General features: G+C 46.0%; 1 protein-coding gene across 1 annotated transcript; it reads left to right on the top strand.

Moving 5' to 3' along the window:
• Positions 1-11,197: 11,197 nt before the first annotated feature.
• Positions 11,198-14,342, top strand: LOC124015807 (zinc finger protein 239-like). Its single transcript, XM_046331290.1, has 2 exons — positions 11,198-11,753; positions 13,091-14,342. Exons 1-2 carry the CDS (start codon positions 11,414-11,416, stop codon positions 13,882-13,884), a joined length of 1,134 nt encoding a protein of 377 aa, XP_046187246.1. The 5' UTR covers positions 11,198-11,413; the 3' UTR covers positions 13,885-14,342.
• The last annotated feature ends 1,143 nt before the right edge of the window (positions 14,343-15,485 follow it).

Consider the following 15,485-nt stretch of genomic DNA (forward strand, 5'->3'; position numbering starts at 1 on the left):
CTTAACTAAATCCCACCACTCTAACACCGCCTCGCACATGGACCGGAGGCCGTCAAGCCTCCGAAAGAAACAAAAAAATGAGTCAACGAAAGCCTGCTCCTCCAGTATATCCCGATCTAACTTCCAGTACCCCCTACCGAAGAGGCAGACTGGCGACCCCACCTGCAGGAACACCCCGTCGTGATCCGTGAAGAAAACAGGCAACAGCCGCCCAGACAACTGACCCAAAGAACTGGATACAAAAATGTAGTCGAGCCTCCGCGCCATCCCCCTGGAGTTGCGCCATGTAGGACCGACCATTGCCGGAGTAGTGTGCAGGCCACCATCAACCAGACCATGGCAAGCCATTAGCCCAGAGATGGCACCTGCACTGCTATCACCGCCTACCCCTAAATCTATATTAAAGTCTCCTCCTATCACCAAGTGCCTGTTTGTAACACACAGGGGCGCCAGACAGTCCACCATCTCCCTCCTGTCTGCCGCCACCTGTGGCCCATACACCCCAATTAACCTATATCTAGCTTCTCTAAACTTAACATCTATCCCCAAAACTCTACCCTGCATTATTACAAAAGTGTTCTCTAATTTAACCTCTCTATGCCCACACAAAATCCCTACTCCTGTTGAGTGCACCCCTCCTATGCCCCAAAAAGATTCCCCCTTATCCCACTCCCTCTTAAATCTACACACATCCCCACCATCCCTCAGGTGAACCTCCTGTAAAAAACAGAAATCAAACCCCACACCCTCTAAATAACAAAAAAACGCCCTCCTTTTAACATTATTCCTTAACCCCCTAACATTTAGACTAAAAAAAGAAACAGAACTATTCATTTAATTTTTAACAACAAATAAAACTCCCAAAAAACAAAGAAAAAACAGGAGACTCACCCGATGCTCCCCTGGTCCATCTCCACCGGCGGGGACGTCCTCTCCTCTCCTGACGCCCCCCCGTCCTCCATCCCAACCCATGACCCAGGCAGTATGTTGTGTCCTCCCTCCCCACCCACCATCCCCCCCTCCCTGTTTGCCTCGGGGCTGCATGTAGGGGACCCCATCTCCTCAAACAGGAGTTGGGATCCCTCTAGCAAACAGCCCACCGACCCCTCACTGGAGTCATCCACTAAAATGCAAGGGGCTGAGGCAAACCGGGAGGACAAATTACCCCCCCCCCGCCACTCTCTTAGACCCCTCCCTCTCCCTCCACACCCCCCTCCCTCTCACTTCCTGCCAAGCTCCCCCTCTTCATCCCTTTCTTCTTTGGTGAAGGAGGTAGCGGGGAGACACAACGTCCCATCCCCGCTAAATCTTCCACCAAATCCCTCATTTCGACCTCGAGGAGGCCTGGCAGGCTGTCCCCCCACTCCTTTCCCCCATCTCCCCTCCCACCCCCTCCCATCTCCACACCTCCCTCCGTCCCAGTCACTGTCACCACTCCCTCTTCCACTCCTTCTCGCACCACTGTCCCACTCTCCCTCTTCTCCGCTCCTTCCGCCTTCTTTTTATTCTCTCCTTCTTTTTCCTTCTTTCCATCTTCACTCCTCTTTATTCTCGCCTCTTCCTTCTTCCCTTCTTCGTCCTTCTTCGTCCTTTCCCCTGTGCCATCCGTACAATCCGCACGCGTCCTTTCTTTTCTCCCCCCATCCCCCGCTCCCCCCCCCCAGCTGCAGACGCGTATGACCTGTGACGAGCCAGGCAATCACGCCACAGGTGTTCTCTGGAGCCACACCCGTGGCAAGCCTTGGGCTCGTCACACTCCCTGGCCTCGTGCTCTTCCGACCCACAAAACCGACATTTCTTGTTACTGCACGAGGCCAGGGTATGGCCGTAGGCCATACAACGCCTGCAGAACGGGGGCTGACGTGCATAGTAGAGTGTTCCCCTGTCAGCCCCCAGGGAGAACATCGCCGGAGGATGGAGGTAGCCATCCACACTCTTCGGGGACTCCCTGAGTAACGCCTGGAAACCTCTCTTTCCGTTCCAGAAACCCAGGGAGTCCCTGAGGTACCTCGCTGAGGAGACATTGTCCATATATCTCCCCAGAAAGGCCTTCACCTCTTCATCCGTCACATGCAGATTGTACATGGTTACGGTGACCACCCTGAAGTTGTTCCTTGCCAGACTGGTCACCGTGTAATGGCACAGGGGTTTCGCTCCTTTTCCTTCTCTCACCTTCTTCATAACTTCGTCTGTCCAAGAGAACCTCACGGTATTAACCAGACCAATCCCAGGTACCCCTATGTGGGGATTTTTCTGTGCCATCTTCACAAAAAAGCTCTCTTTTACACAGAAGCCAATAGAAACAAAAAATGAAAAATCTGATAAAAAGGAAAAACTCTCCCTCCTATCCTACCTTCAACCTGAAATGAAAACATCTTTAATAGGAAACGGTGGAGCAACTAAAGGTGTTGACTCTCCACATCTATCAATACAACTGGAACACTGGGCCAGACACTCTTAAATAGAACCTGGACCAGCTCAGGTGAAACACCTCCCCACTAACGAGATGGACAAGCCAGCACAAGTTAAACACATACTGACTAACGAGGTGACACCAATCAGTGCGTCCTACGTGCTGACGGGCTAGCGAGCTAGAGTCCAACTTCAAAACATAAATGGAAAAACCAAAACACCTTCCCCCTTAAGAGAATGCTTACCACCAACAGAAAACAACTTCCATTTCACATTATAATCAACTGCAATGCTTCACCATCACCAATATAAACATGGTGTCTACTGGCTGTTAACAACTAAAAACAAGAAAGAAAAACATTTATTTTTTTCCCCACTAGTTTCTTGAACTCTCATCTTCCTAAAACTCACTAGCTTCTAGAACTCTCGTCCCCTTGGAACGGCCCAAACAAAACTAATCTCCAATACGAAAAAACATGCAGTCAAAATAAATGGCAACACACTGGCTAAATGCAAAACACAAAACTTTGACTGCCCACCCTTTAGACAATCAGCAACCAAGCTGTCCTTACCACGGACATGTCTGATTTCAGTAGGAAACTCCTGCATTATCCGTAGTAACTTTCCACCTCACTGCAGAGCTTCTCTCTCTTTACAGGGTTCACTAGGTGGGCATGTTGGACAGCAGCATACCACCCTGCATACCACTGCTGGCTTGCTTCTGAAGCTAAGCAGGGTTGGTCATGGTCAGTCCCTGGATAGGAGACCAGATGCTGCTGGAAGTGGTGTTGGAGGGCCAGTAGGAGGCACTCTTTCCTCTGGTCTAAAAACATATCCCAATGCCAAAGATATTGGGGACACTGCCCTGTGTTGGGTCCTGTCTTACAGATGGGATGTTAAACATATGTCCTGACTCTCTGCGGTCATTAAATATCCCATGGCACTTATTGTAGGGGTGTTAACCCCGGTGTCCTGGCTAAATTCCCAATCTGGCCCTCAAACCATCACAGTCACCTAATAATCCCCAGTTTACAATTCCCTCCTTTCCCCTGTGGCTGCAAATGATAATGTTTTGTCAGTTGATTGCCAAAATAATTATGATTACTAAATGTTACATGAATTGTAAATATGAAATATTTGGTTGCATAGCCTGATTTTCAACATCTTTTCAATTACATTTTGCTTGGTGGGATATCCCCAATGTCAAAACACAGTTTTAACGTGTCCAAATCAATAACCAATATGCAGAAACAGATTGGGATAAATTGAAAACCTAAACATAACATGTGCTATATGCACAAACACCTGCCACAATAATCGGATTACTTGTATTTGTTTAAACAAGCAGCTTATAAACAGCACAAGCACCAAAAACGCTGTTGTTTTGACAAGTAACAATAAATCACTGATATCGATTAGGGAGAAATCAGGTTGTATGTGCTGTTTTTTTATTATTTTATTTAACCTTTATTTAACCAGGTAGGCTAGTTGAGAACAAGTTCTCATTTACAACTGCGACCTGGCCAAGATAAAGCGAAGCAGTGTGAACAGACTACTCCTTGTGTAACTCTGTGTTTCTAAAGAAGGCCAGTTGTATTGCTTCTTTAATCAGAACAACAGTTTTCAGCTGTGCTAACATAATTGCAAAAGGGTTTTCTAATGATCAATTCGCCTTTTAAAATGATAAACTTGGAGAATATAAAATATAGAATATATTTTGATTTGTTTAACACGTTTTTTGGTTACTATATGATTCCATATGAGTTATTTCATAGTTTTGATGTCTCCACTATTATTCTACAATGTAGACAATAGTTAAAATTAATTTTAAAAAACATTGAATTTGTAGGTGTGTCCAAACAATTGACCGGTACTGTATATGCATTGTGGAGTAGAGCTGATCCAAAATCTGTACAAAGGCATACCATCTACAGCAGGAACAACTGTCTGTGTTAAAAAGGCCCAGCTGGATTGAATTGAGCTATTTAAAATTGCATATTTGAGTATGAAATGATTTGTAAAAAATGTTTAAAGGAGTGGGGAATTTTTCACAATTAGGAAATTTCATATTTTACTCGTACCTCTGCCAGCATTGTGAATGGTGTCTTAGGCAGTGATATACTAGACCATGGTAGTAATTTTAATACTTATGTGTTTTTAGTCATGCATGAAAGGTCTGTGGTGGTTGTTATGCAGGTGAGTGAGGACCCAAAAGCGACTTAACAGAAACAGAGTTTATTCAAGTCCAAACAGAAAATAACAAATCCTGAATCCTTAACAGGAAATGTCCAAACGGGGATAACAGAAATCCTCTAGTTTGTAGAGGGGAATAACAGGATAAGCGACCACAGACTGCAGGTCCCTTCGGGTAGGCGCAGGCCGTAGCTGACAGAGACACCTGCTCGCACGCAGCATCTGATGAAGGCAAAAACACGACAGGACGGAACAAGAACACAGCACAGCAAACAAGGATCCGACAAGGACAGAAGCCGAAACAGAGAGAGAAATAGAGACTTAATCAGAGGGCAAAATAGGGGACAGGTGTGAAAGAGTAAACGAGGTCGTTAGGAGAATGAGGAACAGCTGGGAGCAGGAACAGAACGATAGAGAGAGAGAGGGATAGAGAGAGGGAAAGAAACCTAATAAGACCAGCAGGGGGAAACAAATAGAAGAGAAAGCACAGGGACAAGACATGACAATATATGACAATACATGACAGTACCCCCCCACTCACCGAGCGCCTCCTGGCGCACTCGAGGAGGAACCCTGGCGGCAACGGAGGAAATCATCGATCAACGGACGGTCCAGCACGTCCCGAGATGGAACCCAACTCCTCTCCTCAGGACCGTACCCCTCCCAATCCACTAAGTACTGGTGACCACGTCCCCGAGAACGCATGTCCATAATCTTCCGGACCCTGTAGATAGGTGCGCCCTCGACAAGAACGGGGGGGGGAGACGAACGGGGGCGCGAAGAAAAGGCTTGACACAGGAGACATGGAAGACTGGGTGGACGCGACGAAGATGTCGCGGAAGAAGAAGTCGCACTGCGACAGGATTAACGACCTGAGAAATACGGAACGGACCAATGAACCGCGGGGTCAACTTGCGAGAAGCTGTCGTAAGGGGAAGGTTACGAGTGGAAAGCCATACTCTCTGACCGCGACAATACCTAGGACTCTTAGTCCTACGCTTATTGGCGGCTCTCACAGTCTGCGCCCTATAACGGCAAAGTGCAGACCTGACCCTCCTCCAGGTGCGCTCACAACGTTGGACAAAAGCCTGAGCGGAGGGAACGCTGGACTCGGCGAGCTGGGACGAGAACAGAGGGGGCTGGTACCCATGGCTACTCTGAAAAGGAGATAGCCCGGTCGCAGACGAAGGAAGCGAGTTGTGAGCGTATTCTGCCCAGGGGAGCTGTTCTGCCCAAGACGCAGGGTTTCGAAAAGAAAGATTGCGTAAGATGCGACCAATAGTCTGATTGGCCCGTTCTGCTTGACCGTTAGACTGGGGATGAAAACCGGAAGAGAGACTGACGGAAGCCCCAATCAAACGACAAAACTCCCTCCAAAACTGAGACGTGAATTGCGGACCTCTGTCCGAAACGGCGTCTAACGGAAGGCCATGAATTCTGAACACATTCTCAATGATGATTTGTGCCGTCTCTTTAGCGGAAGGAAGCTTTAGCGAGGGGAATAAAATGAGCCGCCTTAGAGAACCTATCGACAACCGTTAGAATAACAGTCTTCCCCGCTGACGAAGGCAGGCCGGTAATAAAGTCTAAGGTGATGTGAGACCATGGTCGAGAAGGAATGGGAAGCGGTCTGAGATGACCGGCAGGAGGAGAGTTACCTGACTTAGTCTGCGCGCAGTCCGAACAAGCAGCCACGAAACGGCGCGTGTCACGCTCCTGAGTAGGCCACCAAAACCGCTGGCGAATAGAAGCAAGCGTACCCCGAACGCCGGGGTGGCCAGCTAACTTGGCAGAGTGAGCCCACTGAAGAACGGCCAGACGAGTAGAAACGGGAACGAAAAGAAGGTTACTAGGACAAGCGCGCGGCGACGGAGTCAACCCGACAACACGGAGTCAACCCGACAACACGCCCTTCAGGGAGAATCCCCTCGGGGTCGGTAGAGGCTACAGAAGAACTGAAGAGACGGGATAAAGCATTAGGCTTGGTGTTCTTAGTGCCCGGACGATAAGAAATCACGAACTCGAAACGAGCGAAAAACAACGCCCAACGAGCCTGACGCGCATTGAGTCGTTTGGCAGAACGGATGTACTCAAGGTTCTTATGGTCAGTCCACACGACAAAAGGAACGGTCGCCCCCTACAACCACTGTCGCCTAGGGCTAAGCGGATGGCGAGCAGTTCGCGGTTTCCCACATCATAGTTACGTTCCGACAGGGACAGGCGATGAGAAAAATACGCGCAAGGATGGACCTTATCGTCAGAATGGGAGCGCTGGGACAGAATGGCTCCCACGCCCACCTCTGACGCGTCAACCTCGACAATGAATTGTTTAGTGACGTCAGGAGTAACAAGGATAGGAGCGGATGTAAAACGCTTCTTGAGGAGATCAAAAGCTCCCTGGGCGGAAACGGACCACTTAAAGCACGTCTTGACAGAAGTAAGGGCTGTGAGAGGAGCTGCCACTTGACCGAAATTACGAATGAAACGCCGATAGAAATTTGCGAAACCGAGAAAGCGCTGCAACTCGACACGTGACTTAGGGACGGGCCAATCGCTGACGGCATGGACCTTAGCGGGATCCATCTGAATGCCTTCAGCGGAAATAACAGAACCGAGAAATGTGACAGAGGAGACATGAAAAGCACACTTCTCAGCCTTCACATAAAGACAATTCTCTAAAAGGCCCTGGAGAACACGTCGAACGTGCTGAACATGAATCTGGAGTGACGGTGAAAAAAATCAGGATATCGTCAAGGTAAACGAAAACAAAGATGTTCAGCATGTCTCTCAGTACATCATTCACTAATGCCTGAAAGACAGCTGGAGCATTAGCGAGACCGAACGGCAGAACCCGGTATTCAAAATGCCCTAACGGAGTGTTAAACGCCGTTTTCCACTCGTCCCCCTCCCTGATGCGCACAAGATGGTAAGCGTTACGAAGGTCCAACTTAGTAAAGAACCTGGCTCCCTGCAGAATCTCGAAGGCTGACGACATAAGGGGAAGCGGATAACGATTCTTAACCTTTATGTCATTCAGCCCTCGATAATCCACGCAGGGGCGCAGGGTACCGTCCTTCTTCTTAACAATACTACAATCATACGACCGGTGAGGAGGAAGGGAGTTGGCTCTGGACCGACTGAAGACCGTGCGCAGATCATGATATTCCTCCGGCACCCCTGTCAAATCACCAGGTTCCTCCTGTGAAGAGGGGACAGAAGAAACAGGAGGGATAGCAGACATTAAACATTTCACATGACAAGAAACATTCCAGGATAGGATAGAATTACTAGACCAATTAATAGAAGGATTATGACACACTAGCCATGGATGACCCAAAACAACAGGTGTAAAAGGTGAACGAAAAATCAAAAAAGAAATGGTCTCACTATGGTTACCAGATACTGTGAGGGTTAAAGGTAGTGTTTCACATAATATACTGGGGAGAGGACTACCATCCAAGGCGAACATGGCCGTGGGCTCCCCTAACTGTCTGAGAGGAATGTCATGTTCCCGAGCCCATGCTTCGTCCATAAAACAGCCCTCAGCCCCAGAGTCTATCAACGCACTGGAGGAAGCTGCCGAACCGGTCCAGCATAGATGGACCGACAAGGTAGTACAGGATCTTGATGGAGAGACCTGAGTAGTAGCGCTCACCAGTAGCCCTCCGCTTACTGATGAGCTCTGGCTTTTACTGGACATGAAATGACAAAATGTCCAGCAGAACCGCAATAGAGACAGAGGCGGTTGGTGATTCTCCGTTCCCTCTCCTTAGTCGAGATGCGAATACCTCCCAGCTGCATGGGCTCAACACCTGAGCCAGTGGGGGGAGATGGTAGTGATGCGGACAGGGGGGACACCGTTAACGCGAGCTCTCTTCCACGAGCTCGGTGACGAAGATCTACCCGTCGTTCTATGCGGATGGCGAGTTCAATCAAAGAATCCACGCTGGAAGGAACCTCCCGGGAGAGAATCTCATCCTTAACCTCAGCGTGGAGTCCCTCCAGAAAACGAGCGAGCAACGCCGGCTCGTTCCAGTCACTGGATGCAGCAAGAGTGCGAAACTCTATAGAGTAATCCGTTATGGATCGATCACCTTGACATAGGGAAGCCAGGGCCCTGGAAGCCTCCTTCCCAAAAACTGAACGATCAAAAACCCGTATCATCTCCTCTTTAAAGTTCTGATACTCGTTAGTACACTCAGCCCTTGCCTCCCAGATTGCCGTGCCCCACTCACGAGCCCGTCCAGTAAGGAGAGATATGACGTAGGCGATACGAGCTCTACCCCTTGAGTATGTGTTGGGCTGGAGAGAGAACACAATATCACACTGGGTGAGAAACGAGCGGCATTCAGTGGGCTGCCCAGAGTAACACGGTGGGTTATTAATTCTGGGTTCCGGAGACTCGGAAGCCCGGGAAGTAGCTGGTGGATCGAGACGGAGATTGTGAAACAGTCTAGAGAGGTCGGAGACCGAGCAGCAGACAATTCCTGCTCGTGTCTGCCGAGCATCGCTCCCTGGATCTCGACGGCAGAGTTGCGAGGATCCGTAGTCGCTGGGTCCATTCTTGGTCGGATCCTTCTGTTATGCAGGTGAGTGAGGACCCAAAAGCGACTTAACAGAAACAGAGTTTATTCAAGTCCAAACAGAAAATAACAAATCCTGAATCCTTAACAGGAAATGTCCAAACGGGGATAACAGAAATCCTCTAGTTTGTAGAGGGGAATAACAGGATAAGCGGCCACAGACTGCAGGTCCCTTCGGGTAGGCGCAGGCCGTAGCTGACAGAGACACACGCAGCATCTGATGAAGGCAAAAACACGACAGGAACACAGCACAGCAAACAAGGATCCGACAAGGACAGAAGCCGAAACAGAGAGAGAAATAGAGACTTAATCAGAGGGCAAAATAGGGGACAGGTGTGAAAGAGTAAACGAGGTCGTTAGGAGAATGAGGAACAGCTGGGAGCAGGAACGGAACGATAGAGAGAGAGAGGGATAGAGAGAGGGAAAGAAACCTAATAAGACCAGCAGGGGGAAACGAATAGAAGAGAAAGCACAGGGACAAGACATGACAATATATGACAATACATGACAGTGGTTCTGTGGTTATAAGTTACTGACCTTGGAATAGATTTCTGGCCATGCTGGAAGGGTCTGAATCAAACCCAATGTCCTCCTGGCACACTGGCAGGGTCTGAATCAAATCCAATGTTAAGGGGAGGGAAGATTGGTCAACAGGGGGATGATTATTGTTGTTCTACTGCCTGATTGTTATGCAACAACACTGCTTACAAAAGCTTTGTTATACCAGTACAAGAGTTTTAAATGGTGCTAATTAATTACACATAATTACAAAAGGGTTTTCTAATGATCAATTAGCCTTTTAAAACGATAAACTTGGATTAGCTAACTCAATGTGCCATTGGAATACAGGAGTGATGGTTGCTGTTAATGGGCCTCTGTACGCCTATGTAGATATTCCATAAAAAAACAGCCATATCCAGCTACAATAGTAATTTACAACATTAACAATGCCAATACTGTATTTCGGATCAATTTTATGTTATTTTAATGGACAAAAAACATTTTTTCTTTCAAAAACAAGGACATTTCTTTGTGATCCCACAATTTTGAATGGTATTGTTACACCGTGTAGGATTGTAGGTGACCAAATACTTATTTTCCACCACAATTTGCAATTAAATTCATTAAAAAATCCTACAATGTGATTTTATGGATTTTTTTTTCTCATTTTGTCTGTCACTGTTGAAGTGTACCAGGCCTCCCGGGTGGCGCAGTGGTTAAGGGTGATCTCTGTGCCATCAGAGACTCTGGGTTCGCGCCCAGGCTCTGTTGTTTCCGGCCGTGACCGGGAGGTCTGTGGGGTGACGCACAATTGGCGTTGGCCGGGAGGGGTTGGCCGGTAGGGATGTCCTTGTTTCATTGCACACCAGCGACTCCTGTGGCGGGCCGGGCACAGAGCGCGCTAACCAAGGTTGCCAGGTACACAGTGTTTCCTCCGACACATTGGTGTGACTGGCTTCCGGGTTGGATGCGCACTGTGTTAAGAAGCAGTGCGGCTTGGTTGGGACGCATGACTTTCAACCTTCGTCTCTCCCGAGCCCATATGGGAGTTGTAGCGATGAGACAAGATAGTAGCTACTAAAACAATTGGATACCATGAAAACGGGGTAAAAAAAAGTGTACCTATGGTGAAAGTTAGGTAACTAGCTTAGGTAAATAGGTACACCATAGGTACAGGTCTCATCTTTTTAAGTGGGAGAACTTGGTGGCTGACTAAATACTTTTTTGCCCCACTGTACATCTACACGATGAATTGTTACACCGTGTAGGAGCAGTATAGACCTAGTCTGTTCATTAGATACATCTACATGATGTATTGTTACACCATGTAGCAGCAGTATGGAGTGTTAACATAACATAACTGCTTTATAATATTCAATGAAGAAAATAAAAAGTTTTCCCTCCTCAGCTGCGTTTCCTCCCTCCATACAGCAGACGGCAATATGTGTCTTTCAGGCGATGCTTCTACTGTGACGTATAATCTAGTGGACGGAACGCTTCTTCACCACCTGCAGTGACCTCGGTAGCTCGCTAGACAACGAAGTCGGAACATTCAAGTTCTTTAGATAATTTCCTGGTTTGTTTGCCACTTTGATTTAAACATACTTATGCGGAAACAACTAGCTATCCCATTGAATTTAATATTTAAGTTGTAAGTCAACTTGCTGGCTGGTTAAGTTAGCACTAGTCTAGTCGCTAATGCTAACTAGCTAACATCTCCGACCATGAGTTCACTAAGCTACTCTCCTGCTGAAGAAGAGGTCTGCTGGACGGAGAAAGAAGCTCACGTGAAAGAGGAGGAGGAAGAGGAGGCTATTACAATACAAAAACAAGTAGAGGGTGAGGCTGTTACCGTGAAAGAAGAAGAGAAAGACGCATTCAGAGTGAAAGAGGACGAAGATGTTACTGTGAAAGAAGAGGAGGAATATTTGGGTTTTGGAGTGGAGGATGAAGTGAAAGATGAAGTGGTTTTTGGAATAAAGGATGAAGAGGGGGAGATTACTGTCACATTAGAGGAGGACGAAGAAGAGAGGACTGGAGAACTGATTAACACCAGTAAATACAGTGAGTACTATCTTGTAAAACAGGGACATTGATCTGATTAACACCAGTAAATATAGTTTTTATTTATCCTTTATTTTACCAGGTAAATTGACTGAGAACCCGTTCTCATTTGCAGCACCGACCCAGGGATTAGTAATGAATGAGCCAATTGTGAACTGGGGATTATTAGGTGACCGTGATGGTTTGAGGGCCAGATTGGGAATTTAGCCAGGACACCGGGGTTAACACCCCTACTCTTACAATAAGTGCCATGGGATCTTTAATGACCTCAGAGAGTCAGGACACCCATTTAACATCCCATCTGAAAGACAGCACCCTACACAGGGCAATGTCCCCAATCACTGCCCTGGGGCATTGGGCTCATTTTTTAGACCAGAGGAAAGAGTGCCTCCTACTGGCCCTCCAACACCACTTCCTGCAGCATCTGGCCTCCCATCCAGGAACTGATCAGGGCCAACCCTGCTTAGCTTCAGAAGCAATCCAGCAGTGGTATGCAGCGTGGTATGCTGCTGGCAGATAGTGAGTACTATCTTATAAAAGAGGGACATTGATCTGATTAACACCAGTAAATACAGTGAGTACTGTCTTATAAAACAGGGATACAAATTCTGCAGTTGTTAATTCTACACTTAGATATGTTTTTGTACTGTCGGAATTGTTCATGATGTCCTCCAGTGATTTAAAAAAAAAACTTTTCCTGTTGAAAAGTAATATATAAATACAGTAAAGTATAAACACATAAAAGGGAAACAAATAAATGTTTTGAGCAAAATATTGTTTTTTTAGACAACTGCAAACTAGGAGTGAGTGATGTCATAGTAAGGCCTTCAAGGAGTTGGCTTGATGGGAAGTCGTGATGTCATCCAATAGGCGACTGATCTTCATGTGAATATTCATTATTCTTTGTAAAATCCTTCATGTTCTGTCAAGTTGGTTGTTGATCTAGAAATCAATTTTCAAGTCTTGCCATAGACCTACTGTAGGACCCATAACAATAACATAGACCCACTGTAGGACCCATAACAATAACATAGACCTTCAGAAAGGGGCCTATATTGGAGACCAAAAGTCGTCTGGCACACTGCTTTGGATTTCAACAACTTTAAAAACGTATTTCTAGCCTACAATCATTGATGTTACTACTATGTGAAAACAAGACAAATATAACTTTTGTTGCTTACTTGACTGTCTTAAGACAAATGTCAAATAATTTAAACATTCATTACAGATGTCATTGTTTGTACAACATCATGGCAATGCTGTTGGCATCACCTTTTACAGTGGATTTCTGCTGTTGTGGCCCTTTAACCATCTGTCTGACTTTGTTGTTCACACAGGAGAGAGATGTGACTATCGTGGATCCTCTGGGGGGCCTCAACATCCTCAGGGTGCTGACAGGGCAGAGAAGAGTCTCTCCAGATCAGAACACCTCAAGAAACACCAGCAGAGACCCACAGGGAAGAAATCTAATTGCTGCTCTGACTGTAGGAGAGGTTGCAAATCTTCATCAGAACTTAAAATACACCAGAGAACACACACTGGAGAGAAGCCTTATAGCTGTAATCAATGTGGGAAAAGTTACTTAAGATCAGATTCACTAAAAGTACACATGAGAAGTCACACTGGAGAGAAACCTTATAGCTGTACTCAATGTGGGAAGAGTTTTAGTCAGTCAAGCAACCTGTTATCACATCAGAGAAAACACACAGGAGAGAAATATTATAGCTGTAATCAATGTGGGAAGAGTTTTACTACATCAAGCCATCTGATTCGACACCAGAGAACACACACAGGAGAGAAGCCTTATAGTTGTAATCATTGTGGGAAGAGTTTTACTCAGTCAAGCACCCTGGTATCACACCAGAGAATACACACAGGAGAGAAGCCTCATAGTTGTAATCAATGTGGGAAGAGTTTTACTCAGTTAAGTACCCTGATATCACACCAGAGAACACACACAGGAGAGAAACCTTATAGCTGTGACCAATGTGGGAAGATTTTTACTACATCTAGTGATCTGACGGTACACCAGAGAACACACACAGGAGAGAAACCTTATAGCTGTGATCAATGTGATAAGAAATACTCTGATAAAAGATCTCTGATTAAACATCAGAAAATACATTCATGAAGGAGTTGTTTCATGATATCAATGAAATAATGTAGAATGTTTTAACATTGTAGTAGGAATATTTTAATGATGTCACAATGTAGAACCCTAAATGTTTGCCCCTTGTCAATTGGTTTCACCGTAGGGATGGTGCTTGGTTTCCTCCAGACGTGACACTTGGCATTCAGGCCAAAGAATTACATTTTGGTTTCATCAGGCCAGAGAATGTTATTTCTCAAGATCAGTCCTTTACGTGCCTTTTGGCAAATACCAAGCAGGCTGTCATGTGCCTTTTACTGAGGAGTGGCTTCCCCATGGCCACTCGATCATAAAGGCCTGCTTGGTGGAGTGCTATATAGATGGTTGTCCTTCTGGAAGGTTCTCCCATCTCCACAGAGGAACTCTGGAGCTCTGTCATAGTGACCAGCAGGTTCTTGGTCACATCCTTGAACAAGGCCCTTCTCCCCTGACTGATCTGTTCGAAGAGTCTTGGTGGTTCCAAACCTCTTCCATTTAAGAATGATGGAGGCTACTGTGTTCTTGGGGACCTTCAATACTGCAGACATGTTTTGGTACCCCATTTTTTTGGTCCCCAGATTTGTGCCTCTAGAATCCTGTCTCGGAGCTCTACGGACAATTCCTTTGACCTCGTGGCTTGGTTTTTGGGCCTGACATGCGCTGTCAACTGTGGGACCTTATATAGACAGGTGTGTGCCCAAATCATGTCCAATCAATTGAATTTACCGCAGGTGGACTACAATCAAGTTGTAGAAAATTCTCAAGGATGATCAATGGAAACAAGATGCACATGAGCTCAATTTTCGAGTCTCATAGCAAAGGGTTTGAATACTTATGTAAATAAGATATTTCTGTTTTGTCATTATGGGGTATTATGTCATTATGGGGTATTGTGATGTCATTGTGGGGTATTATGTCATTATTGGGTATGGTGTGTAGATTAATGAGGAACACAATATTATTTAATACATTTTAGAATAAGGCTGTAACGTAACAAAATGTGTAAAAAGTCAAGGGGTCTGAATACTTTCTTAATGCTCTGAATATGCTTTTGGTTTACTGTTAGAATAAGTTGTATGACTACACCAATACTGTTCAATGATTCACAGACCTAGAAAATAGGTTTTCTTTATGATAGGAAATAAAGGGCTGTTCAATGCTGTTCAATGATTCACAGACCTAGAAAACAGGTTTTCTTTATGATAGGAAATAAAGGGCTGATTCACAGAATTAACTATAGTGTCTTTTGGGGTCATTGAACATTACCTGTTTGTCTGTTTTATTGGGTTGTTACTCTAATTTAGTCTGATGATATTGCACAATCATTATTTAATTCTGCTACGTTTAAAAATTATTTTATTAATTTAAACTCTATTTAACTAGGCAAGACAGTTAAGAACCAATTCTTATTTACAATGATGGCCTACCGGGGAACAGTGGGTTAACTGCCTTGTTCAGGGGCAGAACGACAGATTGTTACCTTGTCAGCTCAGGATTCGATCCACCAACCTTTTGGCTTCTGGGCCAATGCTCTAACCACTAGGCGACCTGCTAGCCCAAAGACGGGTCCAATGTAGACATGATGGGATTAGTATTGACCTCAT

The sequence above is a fragment of the Oncorhynchus gorbuscha genome, linkage group LG26 (assembly GCF_021184085.1).
Source record: "Oncorhynchus gorbuscha isolate QuinsamMale2020 ecotype Even-year linkage group LG26, OgorEven_v1.0, whole genome shotgun sequence".
NCBI lineage: Eukaryota > Metazoa > Chordata > Actinopteri > Salmoniformes > Salmonidae > Oncorhynchus > Oncorhynchus gorbuscha.